Source organism: Oncorhynchus kisutch, unplaced genomic scaffold (genome assembly GCF_002021735.2).
Source record: "Oncorhynchus kisutch isolate 150728-3 unplaced genomic scaffold, Okis_V2 Okis06b-Okis10b_hom, whole genome shotgun sequence".
NCBI lineage: Eukaryota > Metazoa > Chordata > Actinopteri > Salmoniformes > Salmonidae > Oncorhynchus > Oncorhynchus kisutch.
The window spans coordinates 15167611-15186363 of record NW_022261983.1 but is presented as its reverse complement, the minus strand read 5'-3'; the positions used below and the strand labels follow the sequence as shown (position 1 = coordinate 15186363).

Genomic DNA, 18753 nt, shown 5'->3' with positions numbered 1-18753 from the left:
CAGCATGTACACCCTGTACCACCTACTACCTAGTACTAATCACTATACCACCTACTACCTAGTACTAATCACTCTATACTACCTACTACCTAGTACTAATCACTCTATACTACCTACTACCTAGTACTAATCACCCTGTACCACCTACTACCTAGTACTAATCACCCTGTACCACCTACTACCTAGTACTAATCACTATACTACCTACTACCTAGTACTAATCACTATACTACCTACTACCTAGTACTAATCACCCTGTACCACCTACTACCTAGTACTAATCACCCTGTACCACCTACTACCTAGTACTAATCACCCTGTACCACCTACTACCTAGTACTAATCACTATACCACCTACTACCTAGTACTAATCACCCTGTACTACCTACTACCTAGTACTAATCACCCTGTACCACCTACTACCTAGTACTAATCACTGTACTACCTACTACCTAGTACTAATCACTCTATACTACCTACTACCTAGTACTAATCACCCTGTACCACCTACTACCTAGTACTAATCACTATACCACCTACTACCTAGTACTAATCACCCTGTACCACCTACTACCTAGTACTAATCACTATACTACCTACTACCTAGTACTAATCACTATACTACCTAGTACTAATCACTATACTACCTACTACCTAGTACTAATCACCCTGTACCACCTACTACCTAGTACTAATCACTCTACCACCTACTACCTAGTACTAATCACTCTATACTACCTACTACCTAGTACTAATCACTCTATACTACCTACTACCTAGTACTAATCACTATACCACCTACTACCTAGTACTAATCACCCTGTACCACCTACTACCTAGTACTAATCACCCTGTACCACCTACTACCTAGTACTAATCACTCTATACTACCTACTACCTAGTACTAATCACTCTATACTACCTACTACCTAGTACTAATCACTATACTACCTACTACCTAGTACTAATCACTATACCACCTACTACCTAGTACTAATCACTCTATACCACCTACTACCTAGTACTAATCACTCTATACCACCTACTACCTAGTACTAATCACTATACTACCTAGTACTAATCACTATACTACCTCCTACTACCTAGTACTAATCACTCTATACTACCTACTACCTAGTACTAATCACTATACTACCTACTACCGAGTACTAATCACTATACCACCTACTACCTAGTACTAATCACTCTATACCACCTACTACCTTGTACTAATCACTCTATACTACCTACTACCTAGTACTAATCACTATACTACCTAGTACTAATCACTCTATACTACCTACTACCTAGTACTAATCACTCTATACTACCTACTACCTAGTACTAATCACTATACCACCTACTACCTAGTACTAATCACTCTATACTACCTACTACCTAGTACTAATCACTATACTACCTACTACCTAGTACTAATCACTCTATACTACCTACTACCTAGTACTAATCACTCTATACTACCTACTACCTAGTACTAATCACTATACTACCTACTACCTAGTACTAATCACTCTATACTACCTACTACCTAGTACTAATCACTCTATACTACCAACTACCTAGTACTAATCACTATACCACCTACTACCTAGTACTAATCACTCTATACTACCTACTACCTAGTACTAATCACTATACTACCTACTACCTAGTACTAATCACTCTATACTACCTACTACCTAGTACTAATCACTCTATACTACCTACTACCTAGTACTAATCACTATACTACCTACTACCTAGTACTAATCACTCTATACTACCTACTACCTAGTACTAATCACTATACCACCTACTACCTAGTACTAATCACTCTATACTACCTACTACCTAGTACTAATCACTCTATACTACCAACTACCTAGTACTAATCACTCTATACTACCTACTACCTAGTACTAATCACTATACTACCTACTACCTAGTACTAATCACTCTATACTACCTACTACCTAGTTCTAATCACTATACTACCTACTACCTAGTTCTAATCACTATACTACCTACTACCTAGTACTAATCACTATACTACCTACTACCTAGTACTAATCACTATACTACCTACTACATAGTACTAATCACTCTATACCACCTACTACCTAGTACTAATCACTATACTACCTACTACCTAGTACTAATCACTATACTACCTACTACCTAGTACAAATCACTATACTACCTACTACCTAGTGCTAATCACTCTATACCACCTACTACCTAGTACTAATCACTATACTACCTACTACCTAGTACTAATCACTCTATACTACCTACTACCTAGTACTAATCACTATACTACCTACTACCTAGTACTAATCACTCTATACTACCTACTACCTAGTACTAATCACTATACTACCTACTACCTAGTACTAATCACTATACTGCCTACTACCTAGTACTAATCACTATACTACCTACTACCTAGTACTAATCACTATACTACCTACTGCCTAGTACTGATCACTATACTACCTTGTACTAATCACTCTATACTACCTACTACCTAGTTCTAATCACTATACTACCTACTACCTAGTACTAATCACTATACTACCTACTACATAGTACTAATCACTATACTACCTAGTACTAATCACTATATACTACATACTACCTAGTACGAATCACTATACTACCTATGCCCTAGTACTAATCACTATACTACCTACTACCTAGTACTAATCACCCTGTACTACCTACTACCTAGTACAAATCACTATACTACCTACTACCTAGTAGTAATCACTATACTACCTACTCCCTATTTCTAATCACTATACTACCTACTACCTAGTACTAATCACTATACTACCTACTACCTAGTACTAATCACTATACTACCTACTACCTAGTACTAATCACCCTATACTACCTACTACCTAGTACTAATCACTATACTACCTACTACCTAGTAGTAATCACTATACTACCTACTACCTAGTACTAATCACTATACTACCTACTACCTAGTACTAATCACTATACTACCTACTACCTAGTACTAATCATTCTCTACTAGCATCAACCATCTGTAGCATTAAACACACCACTACTACACACATATATTTCTGTCTCATGTTTTAGCCAGTGACCTGAATGTTCCACAATGTAATGAACCAGTCCTCTACATTGCAGAGACTTTAAAGTCCTGTGTCATTGTTGCTGCTCTTTGTACATTCTGAGGTATATATTCCTGTCTCTGATCATGTCTCTGTTGTGTTTGACCAACGTAGGCCTTCAGGAAGTTTGATGAGATGAACGCCAAGTTGACAGATCAACTACGCAAGCTGACCAAACAGGTTACAATCTTCCAGTCTCCTCTCTCTCTCTCTGTCTTCCGATGTTGTCTGGTTATCCTGTTATCCTGTTCATGTTGTCTGGTTATCCTGTTCATGTTGTCTGGTTTTCCTGTTATCCTGTTGATGTTGCCTGGTTATCCTGTTGATGTTGTCTGGTTTTTCTGTTATCCTGTTCATGTTGTCTGGTTATCCTGTTGATGTTGTCTGGTTATCCTGTTCATGTTGTCTGGTTATCCTGTTCATGTTGTCTGGTTATCCTGTTGATGTTGTCTGGTTTTTCTGTTGATGTTGTCTGGTTATCCTGTTATCCTGTTGATGTTGTCTGGTTATCCTGTTATCCTGTTGATGTTGCCTGGTTATCCTGTTGATGTTGTCTGGTTTTTCTGTTGATGTTGTCTGGTTATCCTGTTGATGTTGTCTGTTTATCCTGTTGATGTTGTCTGGTTTTTCTGTTGATGTTGTCTGGTTATCATGTTATCCTGTTGATGTTGTCTGGTTTTTCTGTTATCCTGTTCATGTTGTCTGGTTATCCTGTTGATGTTGTCTGTTTATCCTGTTATCCTGTTCATGTTGTCTGGTTATCCTGTTGATGTTGTCTGTTTAACCTGTTATCCTGTTCATGTTGTCTGGTTATCCTGTTGATGTTGTCTGTTTATCCTGTTATCCTGTTGATGTTGTCTGGTTATCCTGTTCATGTTGTCTGTTTATCCTGTTATCCTGTTCATGTTGTCTGGTTTTTCTGTTATCCTGTTCATGTTGTCTGTTTATCATGTTATCCTGTTGTCATCCTTCTCTCATCTATTTGGTCTTCCATTCTCCTTTTCTTTCGTCCGAGGCCCCACAGGTTACATTCTTCCATTCTGCTCTCTCAGGCCACCAGCTTGTTTATTAGCTATAGGCTTCCTGCACCTTAGAGACAGTCCCAAATGGAACCCCAAGACTGTCCCCATAGGAGAATCCTTTGAAGACCCTTTTTGGTTCCAGGTAGAACTCTTTTTGGTTCCAAAAGAGTTCTACCAGGTAGAACTCAAAAGGGTTCTACCTGGAACCAAAAAGGGTTATTCAAAGGATTCTCCTATGGGGACAGCCAAAGAACCCTTTTATAGGTTCTAGATAGCACCTTTTTTTTTTTTCCTAAGAGTGTATTCCCTATATAGTGCACTACTTTTGAGTTGAGCCCTATGGGACTAGGGTGCCATTTGGGATGAAAGCTTACCTTTTCCAAGCCTTCTACAGCCCAGTCATTTCTCTGATCTGGTCACATTGGTGCAGTTTAACCTTTATAGCTTTAAATTGCTATCAGTCATGTGTTTTTACAGAATGACATCACGTTTTCACCTGTTCAGGATACAGTGATAAGACTGTGTTATTATTGGAGAGAACAACATAAAGCATCCATAGCCAGTGACCTGTGTGTAATCTGTCTCTAAGGTGCAGGAAGCCAGGCTAGTCCGTGACCTGTGTGTAGTCTGTCTCTAAGGTGCAGGAAGCCAGGCTAGTCCGTGACCTGTGTGTAATCTGTCTCTAAGGTGCAGGAAGCCAGGCTAGTCCGTGACCTGTGTGTAATCTGTCTCTAAGGTGCAGGAAGCCAGGCTAGTCCGTGACCTGTGTGTAATCTGTCTCTAAGGTGCAGGAAGCCAGGCTAGTCCGTGACCTGTGTGTAATCTGTCTCTAAGGTGCAGGAAGCCAGGCTAGTCCGTGACCTGTGTGTAGTCTGTCTCTAAGGTGCAGGAAGCCAGGCTAGTCCGTGACCTGTGTGTAATCTGTCTCTAAGGTGCAGGAAGCCAGGCTAGTCCGTGACCTGTGTGTAATCTGTCTCTAAGGTGCAGGAAGCCAGGCTAGTCCGTGACCTGTGTGTAATCTGTCTCTAAGGTGCAGGAAGCCAGGCTAGTCCGTGACCTGTGTGTAATCTGTCTCTAAGGTGCAGGAAGCCAGGCTAGCCCGTGACCTGTGTGTAATCTGTCTCTAAGGTGCAGGAAGCCAGGCTAGCCCGTGACCTGTGTGTAATCTGTCTCTAAGGTGCAGGAAGCCAGGCTAGTCCGTGACCTGTGTGTAATCTGTCTCTAAGGTGCAGGAAGCCAGGCTAGTCCGTGACCTGTGTGTAATCTGTCTCTAAGGTGCAGGAAGCCAGGCTAGTCCGTGACCTGTGTGTAATCTGTCTCTAAGGTGCAGGAAGCCAGGCTAGTCCGTGACCTGTGTGTAGTCTGTCTCTAAGGTGCAGGAAGCCAGGCTAGTCCGTGACCTGTGTGTAGTCTGTCTCTAAGGTGCAGGAAGCCAGGCTAGTCCGTGACCTGTGTGTAATCTGTCTCTAAGGTGCAGGAAGCCAGGCTAGTCCGTGACCTGTGTGTAATCTGTCTCTAAGGTGCAGGAAGCCAGGCTAGTCCGTGACCTGTGTGTAATCTGTCTCTAAGGTGCAGGAAGCCAGGCTAGTCCGTGACCTGTGTGTAATCTGTCTCTAAGGTGCAGGAAGCCAGGCTAGTCCGTGACCTGTGTGTAATCTGTCTCTAAGGTGCAGGAAGCCAGGCTAGTCCGTGACCTGTGTGTAATCTGTCTCTAAGGTGCAGGAAGCCAGGCTAGTCCGTGACCTGTGTGTAATCTGTCTCTAAGGTGCAGGAAGCCAGGCTAGCCCGTGACCTGTGTGTAATCTGTCTCTAAGGTGCAGGAAGCCAGGCTAGTCCGTGACCCGTGTGTAGTCTGTCTCTAAGGTGCAGGAAGCCAGGCTAGCCCGTGACCTGTGTGTAATCTGTCTCTAAGGTGCAGGAAGCCAGGCTAGCCCGTGACCTGTGTGTAGTCTTTGTCTCTAAGGTGCAGGAAGCCAGGCTAGTCCGTGACCTGTGTGTAGTCTTTGTCTCTAAGGTGCAGGAAGCCAGGCTAGCCCGTGACCTGTGTGTAATCTGTCTCTAAGGTGCAGGAAGCCAGGCTAGCCCGTGACCTGTGTGTAATCTGTCTCTAAGGTGCAGAAAGCCAGGCTAGCCCGTGATCTGTGTGTAGTCTGTCTCTAAGGTGCAGGAAGCCAGGCTAGCCCGTGACCTGTGTGTAGTCAGGCTAGTCCGTGACCTGTGTGTAATCTTTGTCTCTAAGATACAGGAAGCCAGGCTAGCCCGTGACCTGTGTGTAGTCTGTCTCTAAGGTGCAGGAAGCCAGGCTAGTCCGTGACCTGTGTGTAGTCTGTCTCTAAGATACAGGAAGCCAGACTAGCCCGTGACCTGTGTGTAATCTTTGTCTCTAAGATACAGGAAGCCAGGCTAGCCCGTGACCTGTGTGTAGTCTGTCTCTAAGGTGCAGGAAGCCAGGCTAGTCCGTGACCTGTGTGTAGTCTGTCTCTAAGATACAGGAAGCCAGACTAGCCCGGGACCTGTGTGTAATCTTTGTCTCTAAGATACAGGAAGCCAGACTAGCCCGTGACCTGTGTGTAATCTTTGTCTCTAAGATACAGGAAGCCAGACTAGCCCGTGACCTGTGTGTAATCTTTGTCTCTAAGATACAGGAAGCCAGACTAGCCCGTGACCTGTGTGTAATCTTTGTCTCTAAGATACAGGAAGCCAGACTAGCCTGTGACCTGTGTGTAGTCTGTCTCTAAGATACAGGAAGCCAGACTAGCCCGTGACCTGTGTGTAATCTTTGTCTCTAAGATACAGGAAGCCAGACTAGCCCGGGATAACGAAGCCTTGAAGAAAACCCTCCAGGACTACGATGAGATGGTGGAGAAGTGAGTCCCTACTGATTGGTAGCTTGTCTCACCTTTCTCTTCCCTGATTGTTGACTTACCTCACCTACTCTGCTGGTTGGTCACTTTGGTCCATTATTCTTCCCTGATTGGTGGCTGGTCTGGATCTTCTCCCTGTCTGATTGGTGGCTGGTCTGGACCTTCTCCCTGTCTGATTGGTGGCTGTTCTGGACCTTCTCCCTGTCTGATTGGTGGCTGGTCTGGACATTCTCCCTTCCTGATTGGTGGCTGGTCTGGACCTTCTCCCTTCCTGATTGGTGGCTGGTCTGGACCTTCTCCCTTCCTGATTGGTGGCTGGTCTGGACCTTCTCCCTGTCTGATTGGTGGCTGGTCTGGACCTTCTCCCTTCCTGATTGGTGGCTGGTCTGGACCTTCTCCCTGTCTGATTGGTGGCTGGTCTGGACCTTCTCCCTTCCTGATTGGTGGCTGGTCTGGACCTTCTACCTGTCTGATTGGTGGCTGGTCTGGACCTTCTCCCTGTCTGATTGGTGGCTGTTCTCGACCTTCTACCTGTCTGATTGGTGGCTGGTCTGGACCTTCTCCCTGTCTGGTTGGTGGCTGGTCTGGACCTTCTCCCTGTCTAATTGGTGGCTGGTCTGGACCTTCTCCCTGTCTGATTGGTGGCTGTTCTCGACCTTCTCCCTGTCTGATTGGTGGCTGTTCTCGACCTTCTCCCTGTCTGATTGGTGGCTGTTCTCAACCTTCTCCCTGTCTGATTGGTGGCTGGTCTGGACCTTCTCCCTGTCTGATTGGTGGCTGGTCTGGCCCTTCTCCCTGTCTGATTGGTGGCTGGTCTGGACCTTCTCCCTGTCTGATTGGTGGCTGGTCTGGACCTTCTCCCTTCCTGATTGGTGGCTGGTCTGGACCTTCTCCCTTCCTGATTGGTGGCTGGTCTGGACCTTCTCCCTGTCTGATTGGTGGCTGGTCTGGACCTTCTCCCTTCCTGATTGGTGGCTGGTCTGGACCTTCTCCCTTCCTGATTGGTGGCTGGTCTGGACCTTCTCCCTGTCTGGTTGGTGGCTGGTCTGGACCTTCTCCCTGTCTGATTGGTGGCTGGTCTGGACCTTCTCCCTGTCTGATTGGTGGCTGTTCTCGACCTTCTCCCTGTCTGATTGGTGGCTGTTCTCGACCTTCTCCCTGTCTGATTGGTGGCTGGTCTGGACCTTCTCCCTGTCTGATTGGTGGCTGGTCTGGACCTTCTCCCTATCTGATTGGTGGCTGGTCTGGACCTTCTCCCTTCCTGATTGGTGGCTGGTCTGGACCTTCTCCCTTCCTGATTGGTGGCTGGTCTGGACCTTCTCCCTGTCTGGTTGTCTGAATGGTGTATCTCCTCTTCTTCCGTATTGGTGACTCCCCCAGGCTAACATCTACTGCTATAGTGGTTCCTCCTTTAAAAGTTGGGAGCTGACGCTGCGGGACTTAACTCCACTCTAGTTTATATATATACATAACATGTCTTACTGAGCCTTTCCATAAGTCCACTCCAGTTTCTTCAACTGTCTTCTGACTGTGATTAGAGTGATGTTGATGTCAGCAGATTACAGATGGCCTTTACCGATCGCTCGTCATCCTCATTCATCAGTGAGTCGACGGCTTGAATAGTCTCTCTGGAAATGGAGTACAATGTAAACATGTGCAGCAGACAGTAAAGACCAGCAGTCGATTTATTTCAGCATTATTTTTTACCATGATTAGATCCACTTTACAGTGTTGTAGCCTACTGTACCTGATCATTTTCCTGGGCTTTACAGTGTTGTAGCCTACTGTACCTGATCATTTTCCTGGGCTTTACAGTGTTGTAGCCTACTGTACCTGATCATTTTCCTGGGCTTTACAGTGTTGTAGCCTACTGTACCTGATCATTTTCCTGGGCTTTACAGTGTTGTAGCCTACTGTACCTGATCATTTTCCTGGGCTTTACAGTGTTGTAGCCTACTGTACCTGATCGTTTTCCTGGGCTTTACAGTGTTGTAGCCTACTGTACCTGATCGTTTTCCTGGGCTTTACAGTGTTGTAGCCTACTGTACCTGATCATTTTCCTGGGCTTTACAGTGTTGTAGCCTACTGTACCTGATCGTTTTCCTGGGCTTTACAGTGTTGTAGCCTACTGTACCTGATCGTTTTCCTGGGCTTTACAGTATTGTAGCCTACTGTACCTGATCTTTTTCCTTGGCTTTACAGTGTTGTAGCCTACTGTACCTGATCGTTTTCCTGGGCTTTACAGTATTGTAGCCTACTGTACCTGATCATTTTCCTGGGCTTTACAGTATTGTAGCCTACTGTACCTGATCGTTTTCCTGGGCTTTACAGTGTTGTAGCCTACTGTACCTGATCATTTTCCTGGGCTTTACAGTGTTGTAGCCTACTGTACCTGATCGTTTTCCTGGGCTTTACAGTGTTGTAGCCTACTGTACCTGATCATTTTCCTGGGCTTTACAGTGTTGTAGCCTACGGTACCTGATCATTTTCCTGGGCTTTACAGTATTGTAGCCTACTGTACCTGATTATTTTCCTGGGCTTTACAGTATTGTAGCCTACTGTACCTGATCATTTTCCTGGGCTTTACAGTATTGTAGCCTACTGTACCTGATCATTTTCCTGGGCTTTACAGTATTGTAGCCTACTGTACCTGATCATTTTCCTGGGCTTTACAGTGTTGTAGCCTACTGTACCTGATCATTTTCCTGGAGTTTACAGTATTGTAGCCTACTGTACCTGATCATTTTCCTGGGCTTTACAGTATTGTAGCCTACTGTACCTGATCGTTTTCCTGGGCTTTACAGTATTGTAGCCTACTGTACCTGATCATTTTCCTGGGCTTTCGAGGTCGGTGTAAAACAGGCATCTGATTATATTGTTTGTGAATGGCAATGTCCGTGACCAAAATCACCAAGTCTACCAGTACTTTTGAAATGTCTCCAGTAGATTTTCCATATTCCTCCTGAAAGCCCTAATCTGCTCACTTAAATGAATAGAGATGTAATGTAAATGTCTTAAATGAATAGAGATGTAATGTAAATGTCTTAAATGAATAGAGATGTAATGTAAATGTCTTAAATGAATAGAGATGTACTGTAAATGTCTTAAATGAATAGAGATGTAATGTAAATGTCTTAAATGAATAGAGATGTAATGTAAATGTCTTAAATGAATAGAGATGTAATGTAAATGTCTTAAATGAATAGAGATGTAATGTAAATGTCTTAAATGAATAGAGATCCTGGTCCTGGTGCTATAGTACGTTATAACAGCATAATCAAAGTGAGGACCATCGGCGTTCTGCTGTATACTTATAGCCTATTGTAACCTGAAAGTCAGACCTTTCCTCACCCCGCCCAAAACTCCACCCTTTAACACTGTTACCATTCAAAAACGAGCTGTTTATCTATAAAATAAAGACATTGCGACCAAAGAGAACAGACAAAATGGACATCGTTCAAGACGGCTATAAGGAAGTGATGTCTGCTAAATAATCAAGTTAGGTTTCTCCAGAAATAAAGAATACAAAATAACACCCAGGCTAGGATATACTGGTATATAACTGTTGTCCTGTCCTATAGGTACATCCCAGTTCTGATTCCCAGGCTAGGATATACTGGTATATAACTGTTGTCCTGTCCTATAGGTACATCCCAGTTCTGATTCCCAGGCTAGGATATACTGGTATATAACTGTTGTCCTGTCCTGTAGGTACATCCCAGTTCTGATTCCCAGGCTAGGATATACTGGTATATAACTGTTGTCCTGTCCTATAGGTACATCCCAGTTCTGATTCCCAGGCTAGGATATACTGGTATATAACTGTTGTCCTGTCCTATAGGTACATCCCAGTTCTGATTCCCAGGCTAGGATATACTGGTATATAACTGTTGTCCTGTCCTATAGGTACATCCCAGTTCTGATTCCCAGGCTAGGATATACTGGTATATAACTGTTGTCCTGTCCTATAGGTACATCCCAGTTCTGATTCCCAGGCTAGGATATACTGGTATATAACTGTTGTCCTGTCCTATAGGTACATCCCAGTTCTGATTCCCAGGCTAGGATATACTGGTATATAACTGTTGTCCTGTCCTGTAGGTACATCCCAGTTCTGATTCCCAGGCTAGGATATACTGGTATATAACTGTTGTCCTGTCCTGTAGGTACATCCCAGTTCTGATTCCCAGGCTAGGATATACTGGTATATAACTGTTGTCCTGTAGGTACATCCCAGTTCTGATTCCCAGGCTAGGATATACTGGTATATAACTGTTGTCCTGTCCTGTAGGTACATCCCAGTTCTGATTCCCAGGCTAGGATATACTGGTATATAACTGTTGTCCTGTCCTATAGGTACATCCCAGTTCTGATTCCCAGGCTAGGATATACTGGTATATAACTGTTGTCCTGTCCTGTAGGTACATCCCAGTTCTGATTCCCAGGCTAGGATCTACTGGTATATAACTGTTGTCCTGTCCTGTAGGTACATCCCAGTTCTGATTCCCAGGCTAGGATATACTGGTATATAACTGTTGTCCTGTCCTGTAGGTACATCCCAGTTCTGATTCCCAGGCTAGGATATACTGGTATATAACTGTTGTCCTGTAGGTACATCCCAGTTCTGATTCCCAGGCTAGGATATACTGGTATATAACTGTTGTCCTGTCCTATAGGTACATCCCAGTTCTGATTCCCAGGCTAAGATATACTGGTATATAACTGTTGTCCTGTCCTGTAGGTACATCCCAGTTCTGATTCCCAGGCTAGGATATACTGGTATATAACTGTTGTCCTGTCCTGTAGGTACATCCCAGTTCTGATTCCCAGGCTAGGATATACTGGTATATAACTGTTGTCCTGTCCTGTAGGTACATCCCAGTTCTGATTCCCAGGCTAGGATATACTGGTATATAACTGTTGTCCTGTCCTGTAGGTACATCCCAGTTCTGATTCCCAGGCTAGGATATACTGGTATATAACTGTTGTCCTGTCCTGTAGGTACATCCCAGTTCTGATTCCCAGGCTAGGATATACTGGTATATAACTGTTGTCCTGTCCTGTAGGTACATCCCAGTTCTGATTCCCAGGCTAGGATATACTGGTATATAACTGTTGTCCTGTCCTGTAGGTACATCCCAGTTCTGATTCCCAGGCTAGGATATACTGGTATATAACTGTTGTCCTGTCCTGTAGGTACATCCCAGTTCTGATTCCCAGGCTAGGATATACTGGTATATAACTGTTGTCCTGTAGGTACATCCCAGTTCTGATTCCCAGGCTAGGATATACTGGTATATAACTGTTGTCCTGTAGGTACATCCCAGTTCTGATTCCCAGGCTAGGATATACTGGTATATAACTGTTGTCCTGTAGGTACATCCCAGTTCTGATTCCCAGGCTAGGATATACTGGTATATAACTGTTGTCCTGTCCTGTAGGTACATCCCAGTGCTGATTCCCAGGCTAGGATATACTGGTATATAACTGTTGTCCTGTCCTGTAGGTACATCCCAGTTCTGATTCCCAGGCTAGGATATACTGGTATATAACTGTTGTCCTGTCCTGTAGGTACATCCCAGTTCTGATTCCCAGGCTAGGATATACTGGTATATAACTGTTGTCCTGTCCTGTAGGTACATCCCAGTTCTGATTCCCAGGCTAGGATATACTGGTATATAACTGTTGTCCTGTCCTGTAGGTACATCCCAGTTCTGATTCCCAGGCTAAGATATACTGGTATATAACTGTTGTCCTGTCCTGTAGGTACATCCCAGTTCTGATTCCCAGGCTAAGATATACTGGTATATAACTGTTGTCCTGTCCTATAGGTACATCCCAGTTCTGATTCCCAGGCTAGGATATACTGGTATATAACTGTTGTCCTGTCCTGTAGGTACATCCCAGTTCTGATTCCCAGGCTAAGATCTACTGGTATATTACTGTTGTCCTGTCCTGTAGGTACATCCCAGTTCTGATTCCCAGGCTAAGATCTACTGGTATATAACTGTTGTCCTGTCCTGTAGGTACATCCCAGTTCTGATTCCCAGGCTAAGATCTACTGGTATATAACTGTTGTCCTGTCCTGTAGGTACATCCCAGTTCTGATTCCCAGGCTAGGATATACTGGTATATAACTGTTGTCCTGTCCTGTAGGTACATCCCAGTTCTGATTCCCAGGCTAGGATATACTGGTATATAACTGTTGTCCTGTCCTGTAGGTACATCCCAGTTCTGATTCCCAGGCTAGGATATACTGGTATATAACTGTTGTCCTATAGGTACATCCCAGTTCTGATTCCCAGGCTAGGATATACTGGTATATAACTGTTGTCCTGTAGGTACATCCCAGTTCTGATTCCCAGGCTAGGATATACTGGTATATAACTGTTGTCCTGTCCTGTAGGTACATCCCAGTTCTGATTCCCAGGCTAGGATATACTGGTATATAACTGTTGTCCTGTCCTGTAGGTACATCCCAGTTCTGATTCCCAGGCTAGGATATACTGGTATATAACTGTTGTCCTGTCCTATAGGTACATCCCAGTTCTGATTCCCAGGCTAGGATATACTGGTATATAACTGTTGTCCTGTCCTGTAGGTACATCCCAGTTCTGATTCCCAGGCTAGGATATACTGGTATATAACTGTTGTCCTGTCCTGTAGGTACATCCCAGTTCTGATTCCCAGGCTAGGATATACTGGTATATAACTGTTGTCCTGTCTATAGGTACATCCCAGTTCTGATTCCCAGGCTAGGATATACTGGTATATAACTGTGTCCCTATAGGTACATCCCAGTTTCTGATTCCCAGGCTAGGATATACTGGTATATAACTGTTGTCCTGTCCTGTAGGTACATCCCAGTTCTGATTCCCAGGCTAGGATATACTGGTATATAACTGTTGTCCTATAGGTACATCCCAGTTCTGATTCCCAGGCTAGGATATACTGGTATATAACTGTTGTCCTGTCCTGTAGGTACAATCCCAGTTCTGATTCCCAGGCTAAGATATACTGGTATATAACTGTTGTCCTGTCCTGTAGGTACATCCCAGTTCTGATTCCCAGGCTAGGATATACTGGTATATAACTGTTGTCCTGTCCTGTAGGTACATCCCAGTTCTGATTCCCAGGCTAAGATATACTGGTATATAACTGTTGTCCTGTCCTGTAGGTACATCCCAGTTCTGATTCCCAGGCTAGGATATACTGGTATATAACTGTTGTCCTGTCCTGTAGGTACATCCCAGTTCTGATTCCCAGGCTAGGATATACTGGTATATAACTGTTGTCCTGTCCTATAGGTACATCCCAGTTCTGATTCCCAGGCTAGGATATACTGGTATATAACTGTTGTCCTGTCCTGTAGGTACATCCCAGTTCTGATTCCCAGGCTAGGATATACTGGTATATAACTGTTGTCCTATAGGTACATCCCAGTTCTGATTCCCAGGCTAGGATATACTGGTATATAACTGTTGTCCTGTCCTGTAGGTACATCCCAGTTCTGATTCCCAGGCTAGGATATACTGGTATATAACTGTTGTCCTGTCCTGTAGGTACATCCCAGTTCTGATTCCCAGGCTAGGATATACTGGTATATAACTGTTGTCCTGTCCTATAGGTACATCCCAGTTCTGATTCCCAGGCTAGGATATACTGGTATATAACTGTTGTCCTGTCCTGTAGGTACATCCCAGTTCTGATTCCCAGGCTAAGATATACTGGTATATAACTGTTGTCCTGTCCTATAGGTACATCCCAGTTCTGATTCCCAGGCTAGGATATACTGGTATATAACTGTTGTCCTGTCCTGTAGGTACATCCCAGTTCTGATTCCCAGGCTAAGATCTACTGGTATATAACTGTTGTCCTGTCCTGTAGGTACATCCCAGTTCTGATGGCCCAGGCTAAGATCTACTGGTATATAACTGTTGTCCTGTCCTGTAGGTACATCCCAGTGCTGATGCCCAGGCTAAGATCTACTGGTATATAACTGTTGTCCTGTAGGTACATCCCAGTTCTGATTCCCAGGCTAAGATCTACTGGTATATAACTGTTGTCCTGTAGGTACATCCCAGTTCTGATTCCCAGGCTAGGATATACTGGTATATAACTGTTGTCCTGTCCTATAGGTACATCCCAGTTCTGATGGCCCAGGCTAAGATCTACTGGTATATAACTGTTGTCCTGTCCTGTAGGTACATCCCAGTGCTGATAACCCAGGCTAAGATATACTGGTATATAACTGTTGTCCTGTCCTATAGGTACATCCCAGTGCTGATGGCCCAGGCTAAGATATACTGGTATATAACTGTTGTCCTGTCCTGTAGGTACATCCCAGTGCTGATAACCCAGGCTAAGATCTACTGGTATATTACTGTTGTCCTGTAGGTACATCCCAGTTCTGATGGCCCAGGCTAAGATCTACTGGTATATAACTGTTGTCCTGTCCTGTAGGTACATCCCAGTTCTGATGGCCCAGGCTAAGATCTACTGGTATATAACTTTTGTCCTGTCCTGTAGGTACATCCCAGTTCTGATGGCCCAGACTAAGATCTACTGGTATATAACTGTTGTCCTGTGCTGTAGGTACATCCCAGTGCTGATAACCCAGGCTAAGATCTACTGGTATATAACTGTTGTCCTGTCCTATAGGTACATCCCAGTGCTGATGGCCCAGGCTAAGATCTACTGGTATATAACTGTTGTCCTGTCCTGTAGGTACATCCCAGTTCTGATGGCCCAGGCTAAGATCTACTGGAACAGGGAGAACTACCAGATGGTTGAGAAGATCTTCCGTAAGTCGGTGGAGTTCTGCAACGAACACGACACCTGGAAGCTCAACGTGGCTCACGTTCTCTTCATGCAGGAGAACAAGTACAAGGAAGCCATCGGCTTTTACGAACCCATCGTTAAGAAACACTACGACAACGTGAGTTAACTAGAGAGGGAGGGAGATGGGGGAGAAAGGAGAGAGGGAGGGAGAAAGGAGAGAGGGAGGGAGATGGGGAGAGGGAGGGAGGGAGATGGGGGGAGAAAGGAGAGATGGAGGGAGATAGGAGAGATGGAGGGAGATGGGGGAGAAAGGAGAGATGGAGGGAGATGGGGGAGAGAGGGAGGGAGATGGGGGGAGAAAGGAGAGAGGGAGGGAGATGGGGGAGAAAGGAGAGATGGAGGGAGATGGGGGAGAGAGGGAGGGAGATGGGGGGAGAAAGGAGAGAGAGAGGGAGATGGGGGGAGAAAGGAGAGATGGAGGGAGATGGGGGAGAGAGGGAGGGAGATGGGGGGAGAAAGGAGAGAGAGAGGGAGATGGGGGAGAAGGAGAGAGGGAGGGAGAAAGGAGAGAGGGAGGGAGATGGGGAGAGGGAGGGAGATGGGGGGAGAAAGGAGAGAGGGAGGGAGATGGGGGAGAAAGGAGAGAGGGAGGGAGAAAGGAGAGAGGGAGGGAGATGGGGAGAGGGAGGGAGATGGGGGGAGAAAGGAGAGAGGGAGGGAGATGGGGGAGAAAGGAGAGATGGAGGGGAGATGGGGGGAGAAAGGAGAGAGGGAGGGAGATTGGGGGGAGAAAGGAGAGATGGAGGGAGATGGGGGGAGAAAGGAGAGAGGGAGGGAGAAAGGAGAGAGGGAGGGAGATGGGGAGAGGGAGGGAGATGGGGGGAGAAAGGAGAGAGGGAGGGAGATGGGGGAGAAAGGAGAGATGGAGGGGAGATGAGGGAGAAAGGAGAGATGGGGGAGAAAGGAGAGAGGGAGGGAGATGGGGGGAGAAAGGAGAGAGATGGGGGAGAAAGGAGATGGGGGAGAAAGGAGAGAGGGAGGGAGATGGGGGGAGAAAGGAGAGAGGGAGGGAGAAAGGAGAGATGGGGGGAGAAAGGAGAGAGGGAGGGAGATGGGGGGAGAAAGGAGAGGGAGGGATCACATACATTGCCTTCAGGAAAATATTCAGACCCCTTGACTTTTTCCACATTTTGTTACATTTACAGCCTTATTCTAAAATTGATTCAAATGTTTTTTTCCCCTCATCAACCTACAAACAATACCCCATAATGACAAGTAAAAATGTTTTTTTTGTGCTAATTTATTAAAAATAATTTAAAACTGAAATATCACATTTACATAAGTATTCAGACCCTTTACTCAGTACATTGTTGAAGCACCTTTGGCAGTGATTACAGCCTTGAGTCTTCTTGGGTATGATGCCACAAGCTTGGAACACCTGTATTTGGGGAGTTTCTCCCATTCTTCTCTGCAGATCCTCACAACCTCTGTCAGGTTGGATGGGGAGCGTTGCTGCACAGCTATTTTCAGGTCTCTCCAGAGATGTTCAATCGGGTTCAAGTCCGGGCTCTGGCTGGGCCACAAAGACATTCAGAGACTTGCCCCGAAGCCAGTCCTGCATTGTCTTGGCTGTGTGCTTAGGGTCGTCGTCCTGTTGGAAGGTGAACCTTCGCCCCAGTCTGATGTCCAGGTTTTCATCAAGGATCTCTCTGTACTTTGCTCCATTCATCTTTGCCTCGATCTTGACTAGTCTCCCAGTCCCTGCCACAGAAAAACATCCCCACAGCATGATGCTGCCACCACCATGCTTCACCGTAGGGATGTGCCAGATTTCCTCCAGACGTGATTCTTGGCATTCAGACCAAAGAGTTAAATCTTGGTTTCATCAGACCAGAGAATCTTGTTTCTCATGGTCTGAGAGTCTTTAGGTGCCTTTTGACAAATTCCTAGCGGGCTGTCATGTGTCTTTTACTAAGGAGTGGCATCTGTCTGGCCACTCTACTATATAGGCCTGATTGGTGGAGTGCTGCAGAGATGGTTGTCCTTCTGGAAGGTTCTCCCATCTCCACAGAGGAACTCTGGAGCTCTGTCAGCGTGACCATCAGGTTCTTGGTCACCTCCCTGACCAAGGCCCTTCTCCACCGATTGCTCAGTTTGGCCGGGTGGCCAGCTCTAGGAAGAGTCTTGGTGGTTCCAAACTTCTTCCATTTAAGAATGATGAGGCCACTGGGTCCTTCAATTCTGCAGAAATGTTTTGGTACCCTTCCCCAGATCTGTGCCTCAACACAATCCTGTCTCGGAGCTCTATGGACAATTCCTTCGACCTCATGGCTTGGGTTTTGCTCTGACATGCACTGTCAACTGTGGGACCTTATATAGACAGGTGTGTGCCTTTCCAAATCATGACCAATCAATAGAATGTACCACAGCTGGACTCCAATCAAGTTGTAGAAACATCTCAAGGATGATCAACGGAAACAGGATGCACCTGAGCTCAATTTCAAGTCTCATCGAAAAGGCTCTGAATACTTATGTAAAAAAACCATCAGTCTTTTATTTATTTATTTTTCGCAAAAAAATCTAGAAAACTGTTTTCGCTTTCTCTTTTTGGGTTATTGTGTGTAGATTGCTGAGGAACATGTTATTTCATCCATTTTAGAACAAGGCTGTAACGTAGCAACGTTTTTTGGAAAGGTCAAGAGGACTGAATGCTTTCCTAAGGCACAGTGTAATACCATTTGAATGTTCAGAAAGCCCCTGTAGTGGACTACTGTTGACCGTAGTCATATAGACTATAGTACTGAAGACCGTAGTCATATAGACTATAGTTCTGTTGACCGTAGTCATATAGACTATAGTACTGTTGACCGTAGTCATATAGACTATAGTACTGAAGACCGTAGTCATATAGACTATTGTACTGTTGACCGTAGTCATATAGA

At 45.0% G+C, this 18753-nt stretch overlaps 1 protein-coding gene across 3 annotated transcripts in view; it reads left to right on the top strand.

Moving 5' to 3' along the window:
* The window catches only part of LOC116359998 (tetratricopeptide repeat protein 30A), a 39962-nt gene that overhangs the window by 14968 nt on the left and 6241 nt on the right, over positions 1–18753 (top strand). For 2 of the 3 annotated variants that reach the window (XM_031814368.1, XM_031814370.1), the window contains exons 12-14: positions 3259–3324; positions 6957–7033; positions 15758–15968. In XM_031814368.1, coding sequence (XP_031670228.1) covers positions 3259–3324; positions 6957–7033; positions 15758–15968 — 354 coding nt within the window. The remainder of the gene's footprint in view (positions 1–3258; positions 3325–6956; positions 7034–15757; positions 15969–18753) is intronic. The other variant, XM_031814369.1, reaches the window with a different exon arrangement.